Source organism: Protopterus annectens, chromosome 4.part0 (assembly GCF_019279795.1).
Source record: "Protopterus annectens isolate FY-2018-M chromosome 4.part0, PAN1.0, whole genome shotgun sequence".
Classification (NCBI taxonomy): Eukaryota; Metazoa; Chordata; order Ceratodontiformes; family Protopteridae; genus Protopterus; species Protopterus annectens.
The window spans coordinates 523,759,568-523,780,733 of NC_056733.1; the positions used below are offsets into that span (position 1 = coordinate 523,759,568).

General features: G+C 37.3%; 1 protein-coding gene across 1 annotated transcript in view; it reads left to right on the plus strand.

Annotated features, from left to right (window-relative positions):
- The window catches only part of IQCD (IQ motif containing D), a 310,850-nt gene that overhangs the window by 234,028 nt on the left and 55,656 nt on the right, over positions 1-21,166 (plus strand). The window contains exon 4 of the mRNA XM_044068447.1: positions 9,296-9,367. Coding sequence (XP_043924382.1) covers positions 9,296-9,367 — 72 coding nt within the window. The remainder of the gene's footprint in view (positions 1-9,295; positions 9,368-21,166) is intronic.

Below are 21,166 nucleotides of genomic sequence, written 5' to 3' on the forward strand. Positions count from 1 at the left end.
GGACATATATCCAGTTAGACTAGCCCGGTCAACAAATGTAAAATAAATTGCCATCTGAATACATTTGATTTATTTTTTCCTCTAAATTACTGGAAAACATCTCCTATTCCAAAAATGAAACTTGAACTGCTTTTTGCTAAACAAATGCAAGATTCACCCCAGAAAGTTTTCTTCTTCGTCTACTTTTCTGGTTGATTTTCTGTTAATGCCTCCAAATTTTTTCTTTACTGGCATCCAGGCAGTGTTGCCAGTAACTGAATTTTATCCAAATTGTTAGGCTTCGCTGGTTTTCCCTTCTCAATTTTAGTTTTCACACTGGAAGAGCTCTGATCAACCTGTTGATCAACGTGCAGCTATCTTGAAAGTCCCCCAGCTTACCAGTCTTAGAAGTGGGGAGGTAACCAAAACCAATGACAATCACATTAAGACGGGTGTTGCAACAAGGTAGCTCAAAGGGTTGGGAATAAGCACCCTTCAGACAGCATACTTTTGTGCATGCTACATGAGTTATCTGTCAGTCCTGTGGAAATCATGTTTGTCCAGGCTATCATAAGGGAATGGGAGCCTGACTAAGGAAAAATCCCATGGTTGCTGAGGATATTAACATTGCTGAAGAAGAGGGGTGTAGTTTCTTTGTCTGCAGACACTTAGGTGCCACTCCAGTTTCTTGTCATTCGCTCACTAAGGAGAGGCTCCTGTTCTGGGGGTAGATTGAACCTGTGGTGGAGAGGGAGAAAAGAAAGGCTTCATGTTGGCCTGGAGAAGAAGATTTGTTAACAAAAAGATATACTACTTCAATCTCCCTGTGAAGCGGACAGTTATAAAATCCCCTATAGCATAACCATTGCAAATACATCTATTCTCCAGACTGTGCTTTCAACTTGTACAAGATGATGAAAGTGTTAAACCAAAGACTAAGTTGCAGCACCTATATATTATGAAGAAGAATTTCTGAAGTAAGCTGCAGAAGCTACTGCTGCTGTACAGGAATGTGCAATAGTAATATTTTGCAAAGGTTCATGGAATACAGTAAGGAGAATGATTCTACTCTAAGTGCAGGTAAAGCTGATGAACCCTGGTGACCAACAACACAAGTGGCTGTATTACAGTTTCTGTAAAATTCACTGCTGTACAGTTGCCAGGTTTACTTCAGAAATGACTCATGTTGATAGTATTACATGACAGCGAGAGCATTCTGCACATGTTCATGTACCATCTGAAGTGTGCTGATCACCTCTGAAGTAAATTCTGCAACTGCACAGCAGCAAATTTCACTGACAATTTTATGTGTTAAGCTGCCCTGATGAAACCAGGACTTAGCAGCTTTACCAGTGACAGATTTATTGCAATAAAGTGGCATAGCCATTTTAACAAGGTTTGTTTAGTTATGGGCAGGCTTTTTCTCCCTTTAAGACAAAAGTTAATCAGCTTTCCTGAAGATGCAAGTTGTGCTGGACTAGTATCATTACTGTCTGTCAACATCTTATATGGCAGAACATATTTTTCTTCATTATGGTAGTTTGGATCGAAGACTGGGAGCTGAGCAGACTGACTGAAAAATGCTGCTGAGGCCATCCTATGAATGAAAGAAGAGTTATTCTTTAGAGGCTGGGAAGTATTCGGAAAGCCTCTGTAAGGTTTCCTATACATGAAGGTTTATGAGATCCTCCTCAGTGATGTTGCAGCAGCTAGAAATAGTGTTGTCTAAGAAAGACCCTTAATGTCTACTTGTTTAAATGGTTCATATGGAGGTAGAGTTAGCTTTTCAATCTGAAGTTTGTGTCTCAAAAGGACAGGTATCTGTTCTCGGATTTCTTAGATGCAGAACACCTTCCAGGAAGGCCTAAACTGACAGATTGTTTTGTACACAGTTTGACCCCACTGCCTGGTGATCATCAGCCCTCTCTTGGCATGTCAACCCATTCGTTTACCATCACAAAGGCAAGGGATGACTGTGAGGGGCCAACATTAAGGCAGTCATTAGAGGTGGTTTGGGATTTTGCCTTAAACCCTACTCCATGCACTTTCCCAGCGACAGCCTATGGGTAGAATCTACAATGGACATTAGCACTGTAAACCATCCCTCACTTCTGTTGGTGGCTGATGTCATCAGGAAGCACCATCCAGCCACAGGAAGCACTGTGTGGTGGACTTCCAGGCCTGCAATAGGGAAATCCAACCAAATACACATGTGCCCCTCAGCATGTGCTGCCCCTTGCTCATTTCCCCCATGCATGCATCATGTTCTTGAGCTGTTAATTGAACTCTGGTCACCTGGGCTATAGTAAGGTCTCTATCCCTCTATGCTATCATTGTAGGCTGCTCAACAGACTTGCTATTATCTATGGAACACCTGGAATACAAGCAGACATTGCAGGCATGTGTACTTTTATGCAAGAGTGCAATTTTAGGCAAATAGTTTGATTCAAACGGTTTAGGTAAAATAAGATCCTTCTGTTCTAAAGACTTCCAATGTCTAGGCTCCTTGTGACAATCTAAGAGCCAAATCTTCACATTAAGTAGGATTTCCTTGCAGTAATTTCTCTGATGTATTTTAGGATGCTTAGAACTGGGCTAAAAAGGGAATCACTATTAAGAATTAAAGTTCTCTCTTCCATGCTGAGAGATTCAGTGCACTGAAATTAGGACAGAGAGCACTTTTCCCTGATTTTAAGTTAAAAGCAAAGGCTATGGAGGAAGACTGACTAGTTTAACAAAGAGAAAGAACTTCAGTTGCCTTGGCAAAGTAGGACCTATAACAATAAGACTGGTTTGTCTGGATTTGCTTTTAGTAACTTTCTGAATCAAAAAGAAAAAAAAAAAACACGAGAAAGGGCATAAAAAATAAGCATTGAGTCTACTGGAATGAAAACGTATTTATTTTTTCAAACTGACTGATGAAATAACAGAAAGCAAAAAATTGCAGTTGACTGTCAAGACATGTAGAAAACAGGTTAGCTTCTCGCAGATCTCATGTCTGTCCAGACTCATCAAAAGCCTGTGTATCCAATTTGTATTTGTAATCTACACATTTGCCTGCTGAGGAAATCTGCCAACTGGCTTTGTAATTCTACAAATGTACTGCTGAGAGCTGAAGAGTGTACTGAATAGTTTGTGACTTATCTGAAGGTTATTTTTACAGCACAGGAAAGAACTGGTGTCCCTTCTTCTGGTGGTATAATACATAAATGTGATATTGCCTTTGTTGATCTGAAGATGAAGCAGAAGGAACTTGTCGAGAAAAGCTGCCAAGATTATGCTCATTGCTTTTATTTATTTTAGGCTGATGTGAAGACATCTTTCAGAGGTAGATACTAAACTTACAGTCTGAGTGACCAGTGAGAAGCTTAGATACATCAGTCAACAGTAAAAATAATCTAAAACCATAAATCGCGAATCAACAGTCACTTGTAACCAAGACACAGGTACGGTTACTATAAAGGCTGTCTTCCCCTTTATCTTGTTCATTATAGCACTTCCAATAACTCCATAGAAAGAAAAAACGTTCAGCAAAAAACGATACCAGTAGCTCCAACAAAAGGAAACTTTTATTATAACCCAAACCAACTAAAAAAACATGAAAACACTAACTGATTTAGCGCTTTCGTCTCCCACTGGAGACCTCTTCAGAATCAATGAACATAGTTCTTGTAATCCCTTTTATATTGTAACCAATTAATTACAATTATTTAATTGATACATCAAATAATCCAATTGACTAGCAGAGTTGATGTTAGAAAAAAACACTTTCCTTGAACATATAAAGTATAAAAATGTAAAATATAAACAGTATAATATAACATTCAAAAAATCTGTAGTAATCATTTTCATTTTGCGTGCTCGTTTTGTTCTTGTTTGTACGAGCACTGTAAAACCTTTTTCTCGTACACGTAAAAGAATAAATGAATGAATTTTATCTGATGACCCTAAAAGAAATAAAAGGGTAAATAAATTATGCAAGTAGTTTGTAAATATAAATGTCAAATTTAAATTATTGGTGGAAAAATATTCCAAAACCATTGTCAAGAGAATATATTTGTGTGAAGTATTAATATTATTAATATTATTGTTTTTGATTTAATGTTTTCAGGTTTTACATGATTGTCTTTCAAACATTTTAATATACGTTATTTTATGGGACTTTATTACCAACACACCATATAGATGGGGTCATTTTATTATTATTTTTTTCATATATACATAATCATATATTTATATTTATATATATATTTATATTTATATATTTATATTTATATATGTATATTTATTTATATATTTATTTACAATCGTAATTCATGGAATAATCAGCTATTTATTTAGTTATTTATATTCACACACACACATATATATATATATATATATATATATATATATATATATATATATATTTTTTTTTTTTTTTTTTAGGAATTATATGTATACCTACATGGGTAAATAGATATGTTATTAAGGTGATGTATAATATAATATGTACAAAGATTTTTTAGATCAGGGAATGAGAACATTTGCCTTTGATGACTATGTGCTCTAATATTGTACCGTATTCTACACGTTATATTATTATTCATTCATTCATTTATTCTTTTACGTGTAAGAGAAAAAGGTTTTACAGTGCTCGTACAAACAAGAACAAAACGAGCACGCAAAATGAAAATGATTACTACAGATCTTTTGAATGTTATATTATACTCTTTATATTTTACATTTTTATACTTTATATGTTCAAGGAATATGTTTTTTTCTAACATCAACTCTGCTATGATATAGCCAGCCCGTTTTTAGTCAATTGGATTATTTGATTTATCAATTAAATAATTGTAATTAATTGGTTACAATATAAAAGGGATTACAAGAACTATGTTCATTGATTCTGAAGAGGTCTCCAGTGGGAGACGAAAGCGCTAAATCAGTTCGTGTTTTCATGTTTTTTTAGTTGGTTTGGGTTGGAGCTACTGGTATCGTTTTTTGCTGAACGTTTTTTCTTTCTATGGAGTTATTGGAAGTGCTATAACGAACAAGATAAAGGGGAAGACAGCCTTTATAGTAACCGTAAAAATAATCTGTCAACTCCTTTGGCATACAGATTGCTTCCACATACTCCAGGCATGAACTTACAGTATCATACCCATTTGTAAAATCTAGTTTTGAAGGTTGCTAGGGAGTTACTGTGTTTGACTGGGAAAGGACGTCTGTTTCAAAGACAGGGTATGAAATGGGTAAACCACCTACCATGTCAGCAAGTACTGTTAAGGTGCCAGTAAAGGTTTAGCTTTATAGGGCAGGTGCTAATTGTACTGCTGGTTCTACAGAGGCAAAGGAGATCAAAATGTACAGGGTTCATTGTAGCTCAGAAAGCTAAATTGAGATCGCCCCACAAAAACCTATATGAGACAATAAGGCGTATGCATGAGACAATAGTGGGAGATAGAATTTTTAGTTATGCAGGACAGGTCAGGTTTCCTATTTAAAAGCATTTTATTGGGTGAAGTTAGCTAATTTGGAAGATTGTACCCCCTAGCTGCAAAACTGTAGATAGAAATAAAGGGTATATTTTAAAGTTATTTTGGAGATTTTAGATATTGTATAAAACTAAAGAAAGAGGTTGCTTTAACATGGCTAAACCAGTGCTGTACTTCACCTTACTGCACAATATTAATGCGAAAAATTAACTTCGCAAAAAAGAAAATTGGGACAAGGAAATTATTTGAGTTATGTCATGGGAATCTATGATATGATGCTTAGTCTATTTTAAGAGAGATTCATAGATAAGATTCATAGATAAGTACTAAGCTAACTGCCTTTGTGGGTCATTTTAAACCTAGCCAATATCCCTCAAAGGTGAGAATCAAAGCCTGTACCTTATGTTAGCAAGGTAAACACGTTAACCATTATGCCAGTCCCAATGAAGAGTTTATATGGAGGCTCAGTCTCTGTAATTACACATGAATGTATAGCTAAAGTACAAACCACAGTAAGATAGGAGATGTTTGTTTTCTGAATGTGATTGTGATGACTCCTGACATTTTTTTTACTCTAAAATTATAAGGAATGTTTGAAATTATTGTCTATCGAAGAAAAAAATTGGAATTGGAACTGGAATTACTGAAAGCAGTTATGATTAATATATTTTATTTACTGGAAAGACAGAAATACAGCACTCACATATAAATCGCATAACTGTCCTCAAAATAACCTTCTAGTTTTCTGTAGTTAAAGCTTTCCATACTCATATCTCAAATTACCTCTCTATAACCTTCACATATCATTTCTTGCTCTCTTTCTAATCATCTTTACAAATGTCTGTCTGACATCTCACATTCTTAATGTTATGAAGGAACTATTCATCATTATCAGCCCCCCTCTTTTTCCATTTCTGCAAGGGGTCGGAGTGTCATGTCAAATGCTACCACATCTCTCAATTCACAGGCACTCCACCTCCTTCAACAGTCACACCTGACTGTTGCAGATCTTCTCTGACATGGTCCATGCATCTGTTGGCTAGACATTCTTGTATCCTCGTGCTTTCTTCCTATTTATTCCAAATCTTCTTTACAAAATCATCTTCTGCTTTCCTGCACTTGAGACAAAACCACCATAATCTGTGCTCCTTAAACTTCTCTACAAAAGGGGCTACTTTAGCTTCTACTTTTATGTCTTCATCTCTGTGTGTGTTACACTGTGTACATCCTACTGCTTGTCTCAGGCACATCATCTCTATTACCTGACGTTTCATCAGGTGTATCTTCCCTCCCCTTTTAATTTCCTTTTGACTTGTACTTTGTCATATCATAGATTCCTGTAACCTTACTCTAATAAATATACGTATATGTTTACATAAGACTATATGAATGGTTGACATGTTAAAAGATTAACACACAAAGATGGACCGTAACATGTCGACCATTCATAATACTGCTAACACCAATAAAAGAAACCCAGTTGATAAAAAAGGAAATAAATTTCCGTTTCTGATCTGCAAACCATAATCCCACTAAACATTCAGCTCAGACATGTCTGAATAGTGTTAGTGCTACTGAAAGTTTTTTTTAAGGTAATGTGCATAGTTAGGGTTAGCAAATATAACTAAAGTTGGCAGGGAACCAGCTTACTAATGGGTGCTAACTCTAACTGCACCCCTACCTTTAACATTAACCCTGCACCTTACCTTAGAAAAAAACTTTTCTGTAACACTACTACTACATTAGACAGGCTCAGACACACACACACACACACACACACACACACACACACACACACACACACACACACACACACACACACACACACATATAAACAATACTATAGCTATCCCCTTACCAAACCCTTACCCTAATCCTTAAACACTGACACAAATATACTCCCACCCCCAATACCAACCCACTTACCTGTGTGTTGAAATTCTGAAATGTAGGTAAAATTAAATGTCAACACTATGAATGGCTACTGTATAGATATATATTTTTTTTACTTAATACCACAGATTCCTTTACATTCATCCACCTGTGCTACCACCGTTTTGGAGAGATGGTTTAACATCTTATGTGGACATCATCTCAGGAATGATGAATCTCCTCATCCCTAATTCTTCAATATCATGTGGGCACTAGAATATTAGTCCAAGTACTTGTTGCAAGGATAGAACCCACAGCTCACTGAGCTTCCTAGTATCAAAGGCAAGAACGAGAAGCCAAGCCACTGACATCCATCAATCTATAAAAAAGTTTATTCATTTTTGTACTTCTATAGGCCTACCGTTTAGTTCTGTTTTAAAAATAATATCTTTTCAGTGCAAGAAAATATCCTTGTTAAAAATAATAAATAAACTTGTACCCTGATATTTAATCTCTGTCTGTCAACTATTTAACAGGATGTTCACATTACGTATACATTAACTTTTTAGCTATGAAACTTTACTGTGAGAATCTCAGTAATGTTTTTTTCAATTTTATAACTGGTCGTGAGAGTATTTTATGTTTTATATTATAGTCTGTTTATTAATCTTATTCTTTCATGCTTATCTTACTAAATATTCTGTAAAGTCCAGGATAAGGAGACTCACACACTCTCCTCTTGTGCCCTGTATTTTCACTGAGTAGCATCCATACATTTTTTGTTTAAGCTGCCCTATATAATCATGTCAGTTCTTTATAAATTCTTTAGTTTTGAAGTCTTATATTTAGTCTCTAGAAATGCAACCTCAGAAAACAGCAATTGGCTCCCTGGCTGTGTGGTACAGTGGGAGGAAACCCTGACTGCGGCCCAGATAACCAGGCTTCCATTAACAGATCCAGCACTGGAGGAGACAGGCAGGGGAAGTGGAGGAAAGGCTGATGGATAAATAAACGGATGTGGCCTATTCACTTCTCCCAGGGGATGCAGAAGGGTGTGTGCAACTGTGAACACATTGTACACTGCAGTCTCCCTGGTTCAAACCCAACAAACCACCACTCGCCCTTTGGAGGAAGGGGGTAGGGCTACTTGGAGGGAACGTCCCTTGCAGAAGTGAGGAGATTTCCTCCATCAGCCCAGTGTGTGTGTGTGCCGCCCCCAGGCTTTGCCAGGTATGAGTGAGGAGACATGGCATAAAAAGTAGAAGAAACCTTCAATCCATCCCTGATGGCTGTCCATATAATGGCACTTCCTGGCTGACCCTCAATCTGATGAAGGAAAATGAAGAGGCAAATTGACCAGAAGGTAGGGGATGAGTACTCTCAAGTAAAGAGAGCAAAATAAAAAAAAAAAAATGAAAGTGATCACCTAACTATCTGGACACACATATGCATTTGCATTTTGTTAATACATTTCTATTATTTTTGCAAGATTACATTTGCATACTGTTGTCACTAGTGCTCATCACTGTTGTATCTCAGGAATGGCTTGTGTATTGGACTGCAAAATCAGATGCATAAAGATGTCTACATTATATTATGGCATGTTATGTATGCCCAAAGCAAAATGAATACTGCACTTGCCTACTGCCGTTCCTAATTACTGGAATGAAAATTATTAGCAGCAACAACGGAGCTTCCATAGACTTTTATGTCTTTAACCTGCCAAGCAAAGTAAGAAGTCACAGACGTATTTCTATATATGCCTCTAATATAGGGAAAATGATCAGTCTACTAAACATGATGAGCAAATTTTTTATATTAACTTCTATACTGCTGTTCAGTGTAGATGATACAGACATGAAATGTTCTTGTTTGATATGTGTTTGACAGCTTTCTGTATATCATTTTGTTACATATTGGCTGTTGTATAGCATCTGACGAATCATCAACACTTTTCTTTCCAGAAAAAGTTTAAAATTGAGACAGAGATTGAAAACTGGATACAGAAGTATGATGCAGACCTTGGAGAGAAGCAGGTACAGTTCTAGTTGTTTTTGTAACTGAAATGTATTCTATATATATTCTTTGGAATTGGGATTTATAGCCATGTCAGATGTATCACAGTCTCCTGGCAGATTATCACAAAAAGAAATGCAAGGAAAATTTGAACTCATACTGGTTTCAGTATAAAGCCAATTAAAGCAGTGTCATATTTTGTATGGGTGGCAAAGTGTAGTTTAAGGTATTACACATAAAAATAATGAAAAAAAAAGCTACACAGACACAAAACATTGGTGTGTACTGCTGCTGATTTAGAAATAAACTTGAGTTGCCAGATGGCTAGCAGGGGTGAAGTGGGTAAACATTGACAGATTTCCTTCCTAGATGCATCAGATGGTACATTATTCACTAGCTTTCACTAAAACTGGGAAGAATAAGTCCTAAAGCATGTGAAATAGTGACACCATTGCATACAAGAACCATATGCACCAGAACAGAGAAATATTGATTTTTATGGTTGGTAGCAACAAGAACTATAACAATCCTTTATCAATGCAGATCACGAGGCAAGAGCAGTAATGATCAAAACATTCATCACAAATTAGTTCACAACAAAGAAAGCAAATGTTCCTGATTAAATGTTCAGAATGAGAAAAGGGGAACCTTCAAAGTAGAAACATTTTGTGTGCAACTAAAAGTAACACAAAAAGGAATACTGGCACCTGGATACAGCTGGCATTATAAGACTTCTCAATAAGAGCTGTTTCAAAAAATAGACAGAGCACTTAGAGAAAACCTGTACCAAATAAACTGGAAGGAACAGACTCTACTAATTTTATGAAAGCACAGACAAACAAACAACTAGACTTGTATTCAGCAGCAGGATTTCATAGGTAGGTAGGTACTAAGCTAAAGGCCCAGGGGTCTAAGTAAGCCTAGCCAGCAAGGTTCCCTGGCTTATGCCACCCAATTTCCTGTGCTGCTGTTGAGCAGAGCCACAGTAGTGATCCCTGGGGTGTATTTCCTATTTCCCATCCACTCATCAAGATTTTTCTTGAAGAGTGCTAATGAGGAACTTTGCTTGACATAGGTGGGTAGCTTGTTCCAGAGTATAGGAAGTCTCTGGAACAGAAATCTATCCCTCCAGCATGTCCTGTTTATTGTGATGACAAGGTTTAGGTCCCTAGAGCATGATGTAGCTCAGAGGGATTCAGATTTCTTAAGGTGTAGCATGTCCAACAGTTCTGGGTTTAACATAGCTTTATGTGTTAGGCAGAGATCTCCTTGGAGTAGGCGATATGCTACAGAGTAAAGCTGGAGTTTTTTGAGATGGTCAGTGTAGGGCATCTGTTTGAGGCCAGTAATCCTCTTTGTGAGGTACTTCTGTGGCCTTTCCAGCTGCTGCAGATGTCTTGTGAGGTACATTCCAAAAAGTGCATTGTACTCTATAATGGGTCTAATGAGTGCCGAGTAGAGGGGAACAATGACCTCTTTTTTCCTGGATGAGAACCCTTTTGTGATGAGGTGTGCCACATAGAAGGATTTCCTGACTACTGTGGCGATGTGATTATCAAAGAAGAGACTACTGTCCACTTGGGTCCCATGGTCACTTATCACACATTCGGCATTAAGTAGACTGCTGTTTATGTGGTAGTTCATGGGTACAGAGTTTTTACCAAAGGGGATGACAATGCACTCTTTGGCACTGAGCTTGAGGCCATGCCTCTGACACCAGGCATCTGTCTCAGTGAGGCCCTTCTGTAGGATGTCCACATTATTTGGGGACTCGACTATGGCTCCTAGTTTGCAGTCATCTGTGAACTTCGTTAGCCAGAGGCCTTCTGTGTTAGTACTTCAGACAAGTAGATACCAAACAGGATAGGTCCCAGGACTGAATCCTGTGGTACTCCACTTGTCACTGGTTTGAAGTCAGATTTGGAGTCTGCAGCTTTTACAGTGTGGGTTCTGTCAGTGAGCCAGTTGGCAACCCATCTTGTGATGTAGGGAATTATACCTAGTTTGGTGAGTTTAGCTATAATTCCAGAATGGGGAATGGTGTTGATAGCCTTGGTGAGGTCAAGACAGGCTGTGTAAACCACCTTACCCTCATCTATGGCTTTGATGACTGCCTCAAAGAAGTCAATCAGATTCAGAAGGCATGATCTGCCTTTCACAAACCCGAACTGGGTGGGGTCCAGAGTTTGGAGGTTACCAATGTCTTTGTTTATGAGTTCCATGATGATACGTTCCATGGCCTTGCAGACCAGGCTTGTCAGGCTAATAGGGCAATAGTTCCCATGATCAGTGGCGGCTCCCCCTTTGTGGAGTGGGATAACTGTTGCTGTGCACCATTCAGTCTGCACAAAGCCTGACGTGAGACTATGACTGAACATGGTGCTTAGGTGGGGACCAAGTTCGTTCTGAAGTTCGTGTAAAACGCAGCCTGGGATGTTGTCCGGTCCCATGGATGCTGTGTTTTTGGTTTTAGAGAGTGCAGCTTTTACCTGCATAGATGTGATTACAGGGATCCTGCATTCTTCCTATATAGATATGGGCCCTTTAGGGGGTGAGAGGGGGGTAAAGTTAGTACTGAATCTATCTGCCAGGATGTTGGCAATATCAGTTGGTTCTGTAATTTTCATGCCATTGTGCTGTAACTCAGAGCAGATCTGGGTGTTGTCATTGAGATTCTTGGCATAGCTATAGAATGCTTTGTGGTTGCCCTTAGAATCAGTGGCAATTTTGTTTTGTAGCTAGCTTTGGAGGAACTTATAAGGGATCTCAGCTTCTTACTGAGGCTGACCAGGGAGCTCCTCCACTCATGGGATTTTACTCTCTTTTGCAACAGTTTCTTCCTTCTGTTGTAGAGTTTGTTTATGGCAGGGGACCACCAGATTGGCTTCCTTTTTTGGAGGATAGCATCTTGGTTCTGTTCAGGATAGCACGATCCATGCACTCATGTAAGTGCTTATAGAGTGCATTTGTGTAGGATTCAGCAGTCATAACTGTATTGTCCATCTGCATGAGTGTCATGAAGTTCGCCACTTCTGTCTTAAGAAGCATGAAGTTGGCTTTGATAATGGTGGGTGGGGGTGGGATGCAGATATCTAGGGTGATTAGCTTATGGTTGGATATGACCAATGAGGAGTTGATTTCAGGTGTGGAACATCGGTGACTCATGCTGGTAATGACTAGGTCTAGGATATTGTTGCCCCTGGTGAGGGTGTGGATAAGTTGATCCAGGGCATTGGAATTCAATGAATTCTAGAAAGCGTTGAATGAAGGAGTTGGTACATGAGTAGTTTTCCCAGTTAATAGTGGGGTAGTTGAAATCGCCCATTATTAGGGTGTTTGGTTGAACCATAATATTTTCCAGTATATCAAGAAAAGAGGAATGGGAATCCTGGGGCATGGTGGGGGATCTGTAGCAAGCTACAGTTTGGATTGCAGTTTTGCCCAGAGTTAGTTGCACTTGGATAACCTTGGATGCATTATGCTGCACAACTATCCTGGAGGTGTGGATATCCTTAATGAATATGGACACACCTCCGCCTTTGGTGCTCTGGTCCAGGTTAGATGGCCGAAAAGTGTGGTATGAGTTATAGCCTGGTAATGCAGGGGTGCTCTCTAGAGCCTTGAACCAGGTCTCAGTCACTGCACAGATATTGATATTCTCCATTTTAAGGAGTGCCTTGAGTGAGTGCATTTTGAGATTTAGACCTCTAGCATTGAGAAGCATTACCCTCAGTTTTTGCTTGCCTGTTCTTGTTATGGTGGTGAGTTTGTCATTTGAATCTTGCTTAAAAAAGGCACTATAGGGGCAGCAAGAGCTTTAGCCAGTATCCAGAATCCCAGGGGCGACAGGTGCAGGCCATCTCTGGCAAAGCATCATGGTCTGTTGACCATGCCGTCCCAGGCAGATAGATACTGGATCCCCTTAGAATGACACCAGAAGCTTAGCCAATTGTTGAAGTCAATCATTTTGTCCTTGTACCGCGGTATCATTCTGGGCAATGGCAGGATGCTACTCAGGGCTAGGGTCATACCTGCCTGGGCTACAAGATTGGAGAACTCTTCCACATCTCTTCATGTAGTCCAGGGAGGTACGTGTCTGGTCGTTCACATCAACATGTACAATGACAGAGTCATATTTGTACTTGTTGTGGAGTGACCTGAGTGCGTGGGTTATGTGGCGGATCCTGGCACCTGACAGGCAGCTGACAGTAACCTTCTTGTTTAGCTAGGTGAGTGGGATATCAGTGTGTCTGACTATAGAGTCACCTATGACTAATGTGTTTGGTACGTTGGTTTGCCTTATGGGCTGTGATTTATTGGTATACTGAGTCTGTGGGCTATGTGTCATTTGGGTTGTGTTGGAGGGTGGAGGTTGCTTGCGTTTCTGCTTTGGAGGTCTCTGTTGCTTGTGCAGATTATTATTGAGAGCCTCTGTGAATGTTTTTGTGTTTCTATGTGTGGATTTTGGTGGTGTAGGTTTAGTGGGACTATGTGATGAGTGTGGTGTGGTGCAAGTGTTTACCTTCTCCTCTTGACTGTCAAGTTCAGTCTTGGTTGGAGAGAGATTTACCTCCAATTTAGCTAGATAAGTGCATCTCTCACAGGTTGTGGTGTTGTGTGGTATGAGGAGAGGGTTGTCTGTGTACATGAGGCAATTGCTACATTGCCTCAAGATGCCCAGATTCATCAGATAGACAGAGAACACTGGTAGCTGACCCTTGGACATGCCTAACTAAAAAACTACTTTCCTCTAGACAAGTGAGGAAAGTGAGTATAAGAGCTGTTTTTCTCTAAGCAAGTGAGGAAAGTAAGCACAAAACATGTTTTCCTCTAGGTAAAGAGGAAGGTTGAGTGCTGTAGTAATTTGTAGCTTATTTAGTGCTAACAACAAGTTCTGAAGAAGTGCTGAGCACAAAGAAGCAAATTCAAGGCTAGAACTAAGAATCTGTACCTGGATCTCGTGGTAGATAGGCTACCTAGTGCTTACCACTCCTACTGATAAGCTAGGATGCTTCCCTCCAACACAGAAAGGCTTGGGGGCTCAGAAGCTTATAAACAGTCCGGGTACAGCAAATCTGTATCTAGGCTAGACTAGTTTCAGGAAAGGTGAGAAACAAATGCAAATGCGGGCTTTTAAACCAGAAAGTTGAAAGAGATGGAAAAACTGCCCAAATGGCCAGTAAACTACAATTTCTGTGCCAGAAACCACTCTTGTTAATTGATGAGTGTATTCTTCACCTAGCTATGAGAAAGCACCCAAGAACTGTGAGAAGATACAATCATACCAGCAGAAAGAGTTGATCCTGACAACATTGTGGCAGAGGGGAAAATAATGAAAAATTGGTGACTGCAGATTGTTTGTGGAAAATGATTATTTACTGTACTCCAGTATAAAAGAAGCAAATTTATCCCAGCAATCAGGGAATGTGTGAGATTCAAGATGCTGTATCCAGCTGTTTTTAGAATGTTTCCTGGAAGATAAAATCCACTTTGGATGCAGAACAAGCTAAGGAAGAAATAAAAAAGGTTATTCAACAAAATGTGATCTGGTAAACAGAAGGGGACCTTGCTTCTCATTCTTCTGACAAAAAGGCTCATAGGGAGACTTTGCCAGTGAAACTTTTTAAACTATTCCAAAGGAAAATGCTTGAGGATCAGAAAAAAAAGCACAGGAGTTAATGAGAAGAATCAGGAGTACCTTAGACTTGAACCAGAGTCTGCTGTTTGGAGTTGAAGATGAACAGGGCAAAGACCAACAACACTAAAATTTGTGAAATATGGTTTTACAAGAAAAAGTGGTGGAGAAAGGCTGGACTTGTTGTGACTTTGTTAAACTTATGGGCAGACTGTAAAGCATATACCCCACTTTATGACATTAATATTTAAGATGACACTTAAAGTGGAAAAGTAAAGTAAAAGTCTTGTTTTTATTAGTATTTGTATAAAACATTTCATGATATAAAGTGCATGTTGTATACAGTAAACAGGTTTGTGTAGTCAGGGGTATTTTAAATGTGAGTGGAGTATTTTCAGTGATTGCTCTGTGTGTTAAAGATATTAAAGTAAATGAGTACTTTTTAGTTTTAAGAAATATAGGCTTTATAGTATAACCAGAGAAGAAAGGCTTGACAAAAGTAAGTTTAATGTTAATATGCTGTGATCTTGGGCTTCTGTGTGGTAGTGGGATATAAAAGAACACTTTTTACATTATATGCAGAATTAAGATCTCTTATTTTATAAGGGTAAATGTCTAGATTAATATCCTTGTCTTAAGCTATAAACAAATGTGTGTGTGTGTGTGTGTTTTGTAAGTAAGCAGGCTTGAAAAATAAGACAAAATGAAGAAAGCCATGAAAAAATGCTAAATGTCTTACATGTACAAAGATATAAGCTTGTTTTATTTCCATAAACAAAAGTTGTGGGAGTCAAGAAGTCTGCAGCTGAAGGCAGTTGTACATTCTGTTCTGAGTAAAATTAACAAAGATTCTTTGTTGACTACTTTTCATTTTAGATGAGTTGTTTGTAGGTACAAGCAATTATGAATGAGAGATCTGAGCAATCTTTGCTGAGGGAAATGTAAAATTTAAAGGTACAATGGCAAGCAGCTCAATGAAAAATAAAGTTTCAAATTATGGGAAGTGAATAAGAGATAGAAGCCTCCATAGCAGCTGTAATACTTTAATGTATTTTAATAGAACTGTGTACAATTTAGTGATATTTAGAGATAACCAGTGCACTTTTTCTCAGGACTAAACGTTAATGTTCTATGCAAGTATACAAGCTATTCTTCACATCTCCAAGGGGAATAAAGATAACAAAAAACACACAGCAATCAGTGTAAGTGGGAAGACAGGCAATACCAAGCACTTTAGCATGAATAACCTAAATTTTATGTTAGGTAATGCTTGTGGGTGCAGCTGTCAATTTGGGGCAATTGCTCCTATCTGAAGAGTTAAACTTCATTTTTGAAGATATATATAGTTTTGTGCATCTGTTCTGAGTTAACAGGGAATGAGGGTATTTTGAAAATGGATTTCAATTTTAAGGGTTTTCATTAAAACAAAACATCTTGAAAAATGTAACATAGGTTCAATGGAGATGGTAGGAAACAACTATATAAATGATCAGCCTGCCAAACATTAGTGTGTGTGTAACAAACTGAAAAAATAGTGTCGAATTCCAAATGCTAATCCAATGACAACAGAAACCAAATGATTTTAGGAACTTCATCAGAAAAAAGTATGTTCCACCCAAACATTCTTTTATATCAAATACACAGGAAATGATATCATTAACTAAAAATTTTTCATAATTCAATTAAATAATTTAGATGAAAAACTATATGTTTATATATATATGTAAAATACTACTTGTCTATTTGTTTAATAAAAAACATTTTAAATTAATAGACTCATTTAGTCCGGGTGCTTGATCTGCCCCTAAAAATAACTGCCAAAGTGTTTCTTTACATTCTAAAATATTGTTCAAATCCCCTCCAAACACAATTTTCTCTATTTGTTCTACTACAAAAAGTTAAAACTTTTTAAACTCAGCACATTTAGAAGCGTGCTTAGCCAGGGAATTAGTTGGATCCTTATTTCTAATAGCTAAGTTGTGTTTGTAAATCATACGTTTCAAAGTCCTACAGGTTTTCCCTATGTAATAATGTGCACATGATACACACTGCGCTATATATACTACAAATTCTGTGTTACAATTATAATAGTCCTTGGCCCATATAGTGTAGTTCGAATGACTAAAGGTGATAAAGGAACTATTACTAATATATCTACACTGTTTGCAGTTCCTGCAATAATCTCACATTGGTATCATCTCTCCGATTTTTTGCAGAAATGCAGAGTGCAAACAGCAATGTTGCAGAAGACACTTTTGGAAGGGAGTGAACATGTGAATTTGACAAACAAAGAATTACAGGATGGACATTTAGCAGAATATCAGAGACAAAGAAAAAGGGGGAAATAATACTAATTGCCAGAGGGGCTCCAATAATGATAGAAGGCAAACATATATAGTAGATTTGTGATAGTCAGGGTCTATTGGCAAGGGAGGAGGATTATGCTGGCATGTAAATACTCCACTAAAACTATTATTATGCAACTTAAGAATATTTTGGGAGAAATAATCAGCTTTCAGCAAGGAATATAACATATAGTTTGGTACTAGACCTTGATTTGCAATAGTGAGGATGTATCTGGGGGACCTAGAAGGGAAAATGTAACAAAACAGTGTATATTTCTAAAGAAATATTTAAAAATGTTTGCTACTGAAGATGTGAATTCAACATCAGTAACTCAGACAGCATTTATACATTATTTTTCAAGGTATGATAACTGGGCTTGACTAGATAGAAATTATATTTCAGAGGAACATGTGCATTTATTGAACGATTCAACACACATCCAATAAATATTTCAGATCATGCACTGATAAAAACTAAGATAAAAATGCATGATAATGAAGTAAAAATGAGACACTGGTGCTTTCTGACCTACCTGGAATGGGTAGTGGAAATAATTCAACAGTTATTAGGGAAGATGTATCTTCAGAAGTTATAGATATTGAGTGGGATAAAATGAAACTAGAGTTTAAAAACTATGTATAAATAAACGAGACAGAAGCCAAGAGAGAAGAAAGTGATATAGCTCTGTAGGGTTTTAACAGTATTTTAAAAGAAGGGTAAACACCAACATTCTGGGAAAAAGCTATGGTGGCTCTGATACCTAAAGACAGTAAAGACCCAGAAGATTCAGCTTCATATAGGCCCATTTCAATTTTAAGCTATGATTATAAACTGTTTAGACTGGCTAAAAGAATGGCAAAGATGTTGCCAAAAATTGATAGACATGGATCAGTTTGATTTTGTGAAGTGGAGGCAAACATCTGACAACATTAATACAACAAGGGTGATCCAGAGTGAAGCAAAATGTAAGAAAATACCACTGTTGTTAGTGGGTCTTGATGCAGAGAAAGCATTTGACACAGTAAGCTAGGATTATATGAGTAAGGTAATGGAAGCATTTCCATTCCTGATGCAATAATAAGGTTAATTAGGAGGATGAGGGATCAGAGGCAAATATTAAAGTGGGAGGGTTCTTCTCTAATATGTTGTATCTGAAAAGAGGAACCAGGCAGTGGTGTCCTCTTTCCCTAGAACCATTCCCAAAGAAAATAAGGGACTTGGAGATCGAAGGATATAATTGGTCTGATAATAAAGAAAAGTTGGCTTTATTTGCAAATGACATTTTATACCTGATGAAACCAGAAACGGACATCTCAGTGTTGTGGAACATTCTGAGACGGTTGCAAATATATTTCAGGATATAAAATTAGTGAAGATAAAATAAAGACTATAGCTATAAACTATGTGCCCACACATGAATTGATTCAGCAATACCCACATTTATGGGGACATGATAAAATGAAGTATTTAGGACTATGGGTTAAAATAATTCTGTTATGGCAGCTAATGATGTGTGGGAAGAGACTATTCAAAGAATAATACAAAAACTGGAAGCTCTTGTTCATGGATATGAGTAGCAAGATGCAAACAGTAAAAATGTTTTTAGTCCCTTTATTTTTATGCACAGGCCAGGCAGGTTTTTATCAACAAGAGGAGTAGTTGTGGATAGCAATTAATAAAAAGAGTTAAATGATTTTATCTAGGAGGGGAAGAGGGCAAGAGTCAAATGGGATAAGTTGATTTTTCCAGTAGAACATGTTGGTTAGGATTACCTGATGTGAAAAGATTATTTTGAGCTACACAATTAAGACTGTTATATGTAACAGAAGCAGAAAGCTATAATTCAATGGGGAAAACAATTATGATGAAGTGGGGGGGGTATTCAAGAAATAAGGAGGAGAGTGGGATTTTGGATGCAGATACTTAAGGAGAATAGCAATACTCATACAGAATATTATAGTCATAAACTAGCAGAAAGTATGCTAAGAACTAAGCCAACACAGGGATGGAAAAAGGAGATTCTGCCTATAGGAACAACTGCAATTAGGGGTAAAGAGTATAGGCAAGAGGGGGTTGGACTGTACTGGAGAAAATTGGCAAACAAAGCAATGTATTGGGAGCAAATAATTAGACAGGGAAAGGTAATAGAATGGGAAGAGGCCAAGAAGACATTTGGACTGCAGGCTAGAGACTGCCTTCCCTATCAGGGATTGATATCAAAGTATAAGCAAAGAGAAAGAGATAGGGAACCCTAAGTAAAAAAACCTTCACTAGTTGAGTTTGTAGTTAAATTTAAAACAGAATCTACTCTTAAAAAGGGATAGTTTGTAGGACATATAAAATATTGGACGATAACTACAGGAATCAATTACAGGAAGTCAGAAAAGATTGGGAAGAGAGAGATTTGATAAGCAGTTCACCAATAAACAATGGGAGGATATATGTATGGCTGCCAAATATGTAAAGTCTAGAAGATTTAGGATTTTTGTTTGGAGGCATTTGCACAGGTACTTTTAAACCATAAGCAGATTCCAAATAAATTTTCCTCATTTAGATGGGAAATGGAGGAGTGATGGGAAAGAAAGAGATACCTGGGAGCATATGTGTTCAGAGTGTAATGAGTTGGCAGACTTTAAAGATTACCTACAGAGTTCTTTGTCAGGAATACTGGGCAAGCAAATGAGTGTGGCTTAGGAAATTATTTTTAGCTAGGATACAGGATATGAATTGCCTAGATGTAGTACTAGTTAAGTTTAATTCTGGTGGCTGCAAAAAAAATACTAGAAAATGAAAATCAAATTCTAAACCTACCATAACTAACGTGGTATTACTGTAACAGAGATAAAAGAGCAGCAAGTGGAATTTTTTTAGAAAAGGTAGGAGCAAATTACAGAGAAAAAATAGAAACTGTGGGAACAATTCATCCAGAAAAAATGTTGTGGAGGAAGAAAGAAGTTTATGAAAAGGCAAGTACTGAACAATTTATGTAATGTTGGAGTGATTGTATTCTATGGAAGAATATATGTGATGCATAATGTTTGTAAATGTGAACTTGTTAATATGATTTGTTTACTTTTATATAAATATAAGTTTGCCTGTGTCACAACTGATAATTCAGTAAAGGTGTTTTTTAAAAGAAATGTTCCACAACACTGAGAAGTCCTTTTCTGGATTAGGTATACAATAATATCATCTAAAAATAAAGCCAACTTTTCTTGAGTATAATACCAATTATAACCTTGCATTTCTGAGACCCTTATTTTTACCAATGGCTCTAAATATAAAGCAAATAACAAAGGGGAAATAAATATACAGCAAGCACCAGCCTCCACGCTCCGATGTAGTTAAAATGTTTTGAAGCATCGACTTTGTGTGGAATCCTTGTAATAAAGGAACATTTTAACTACATCGGAGCATGGAGGCTGGTGCTTGCTGTATATTTATTTGCCTGTTTGAACTTGGTTCTTTTTTTCTCCTTTTGTAAATAAGAAAACACAACCAACTAGTACTTCGTAAACATAAAAAGACAGCGAAACTTGCAGATGTTCTCCTTTTCCAAAACTTTATTCAAGGACTAGTATCCAAACTTCCTCAGATAAAGTTACACAAGCAATCAATGACTTATATACTTATACAATTAATAAATAAAACAATTATATAAAAAACAATTGAATAATTAAATAAACAACTCAATTCCTTTCCTCCTATGGAGAACGATTTACTTTGTATTTCCATATATAATTCATGATTTTATTACTAAATGCCTAGACACTAAATTAGTGACTTGAATTAATATAAAATGCAAATGTATTAAGTAGAAAAAATATATATATAAAAA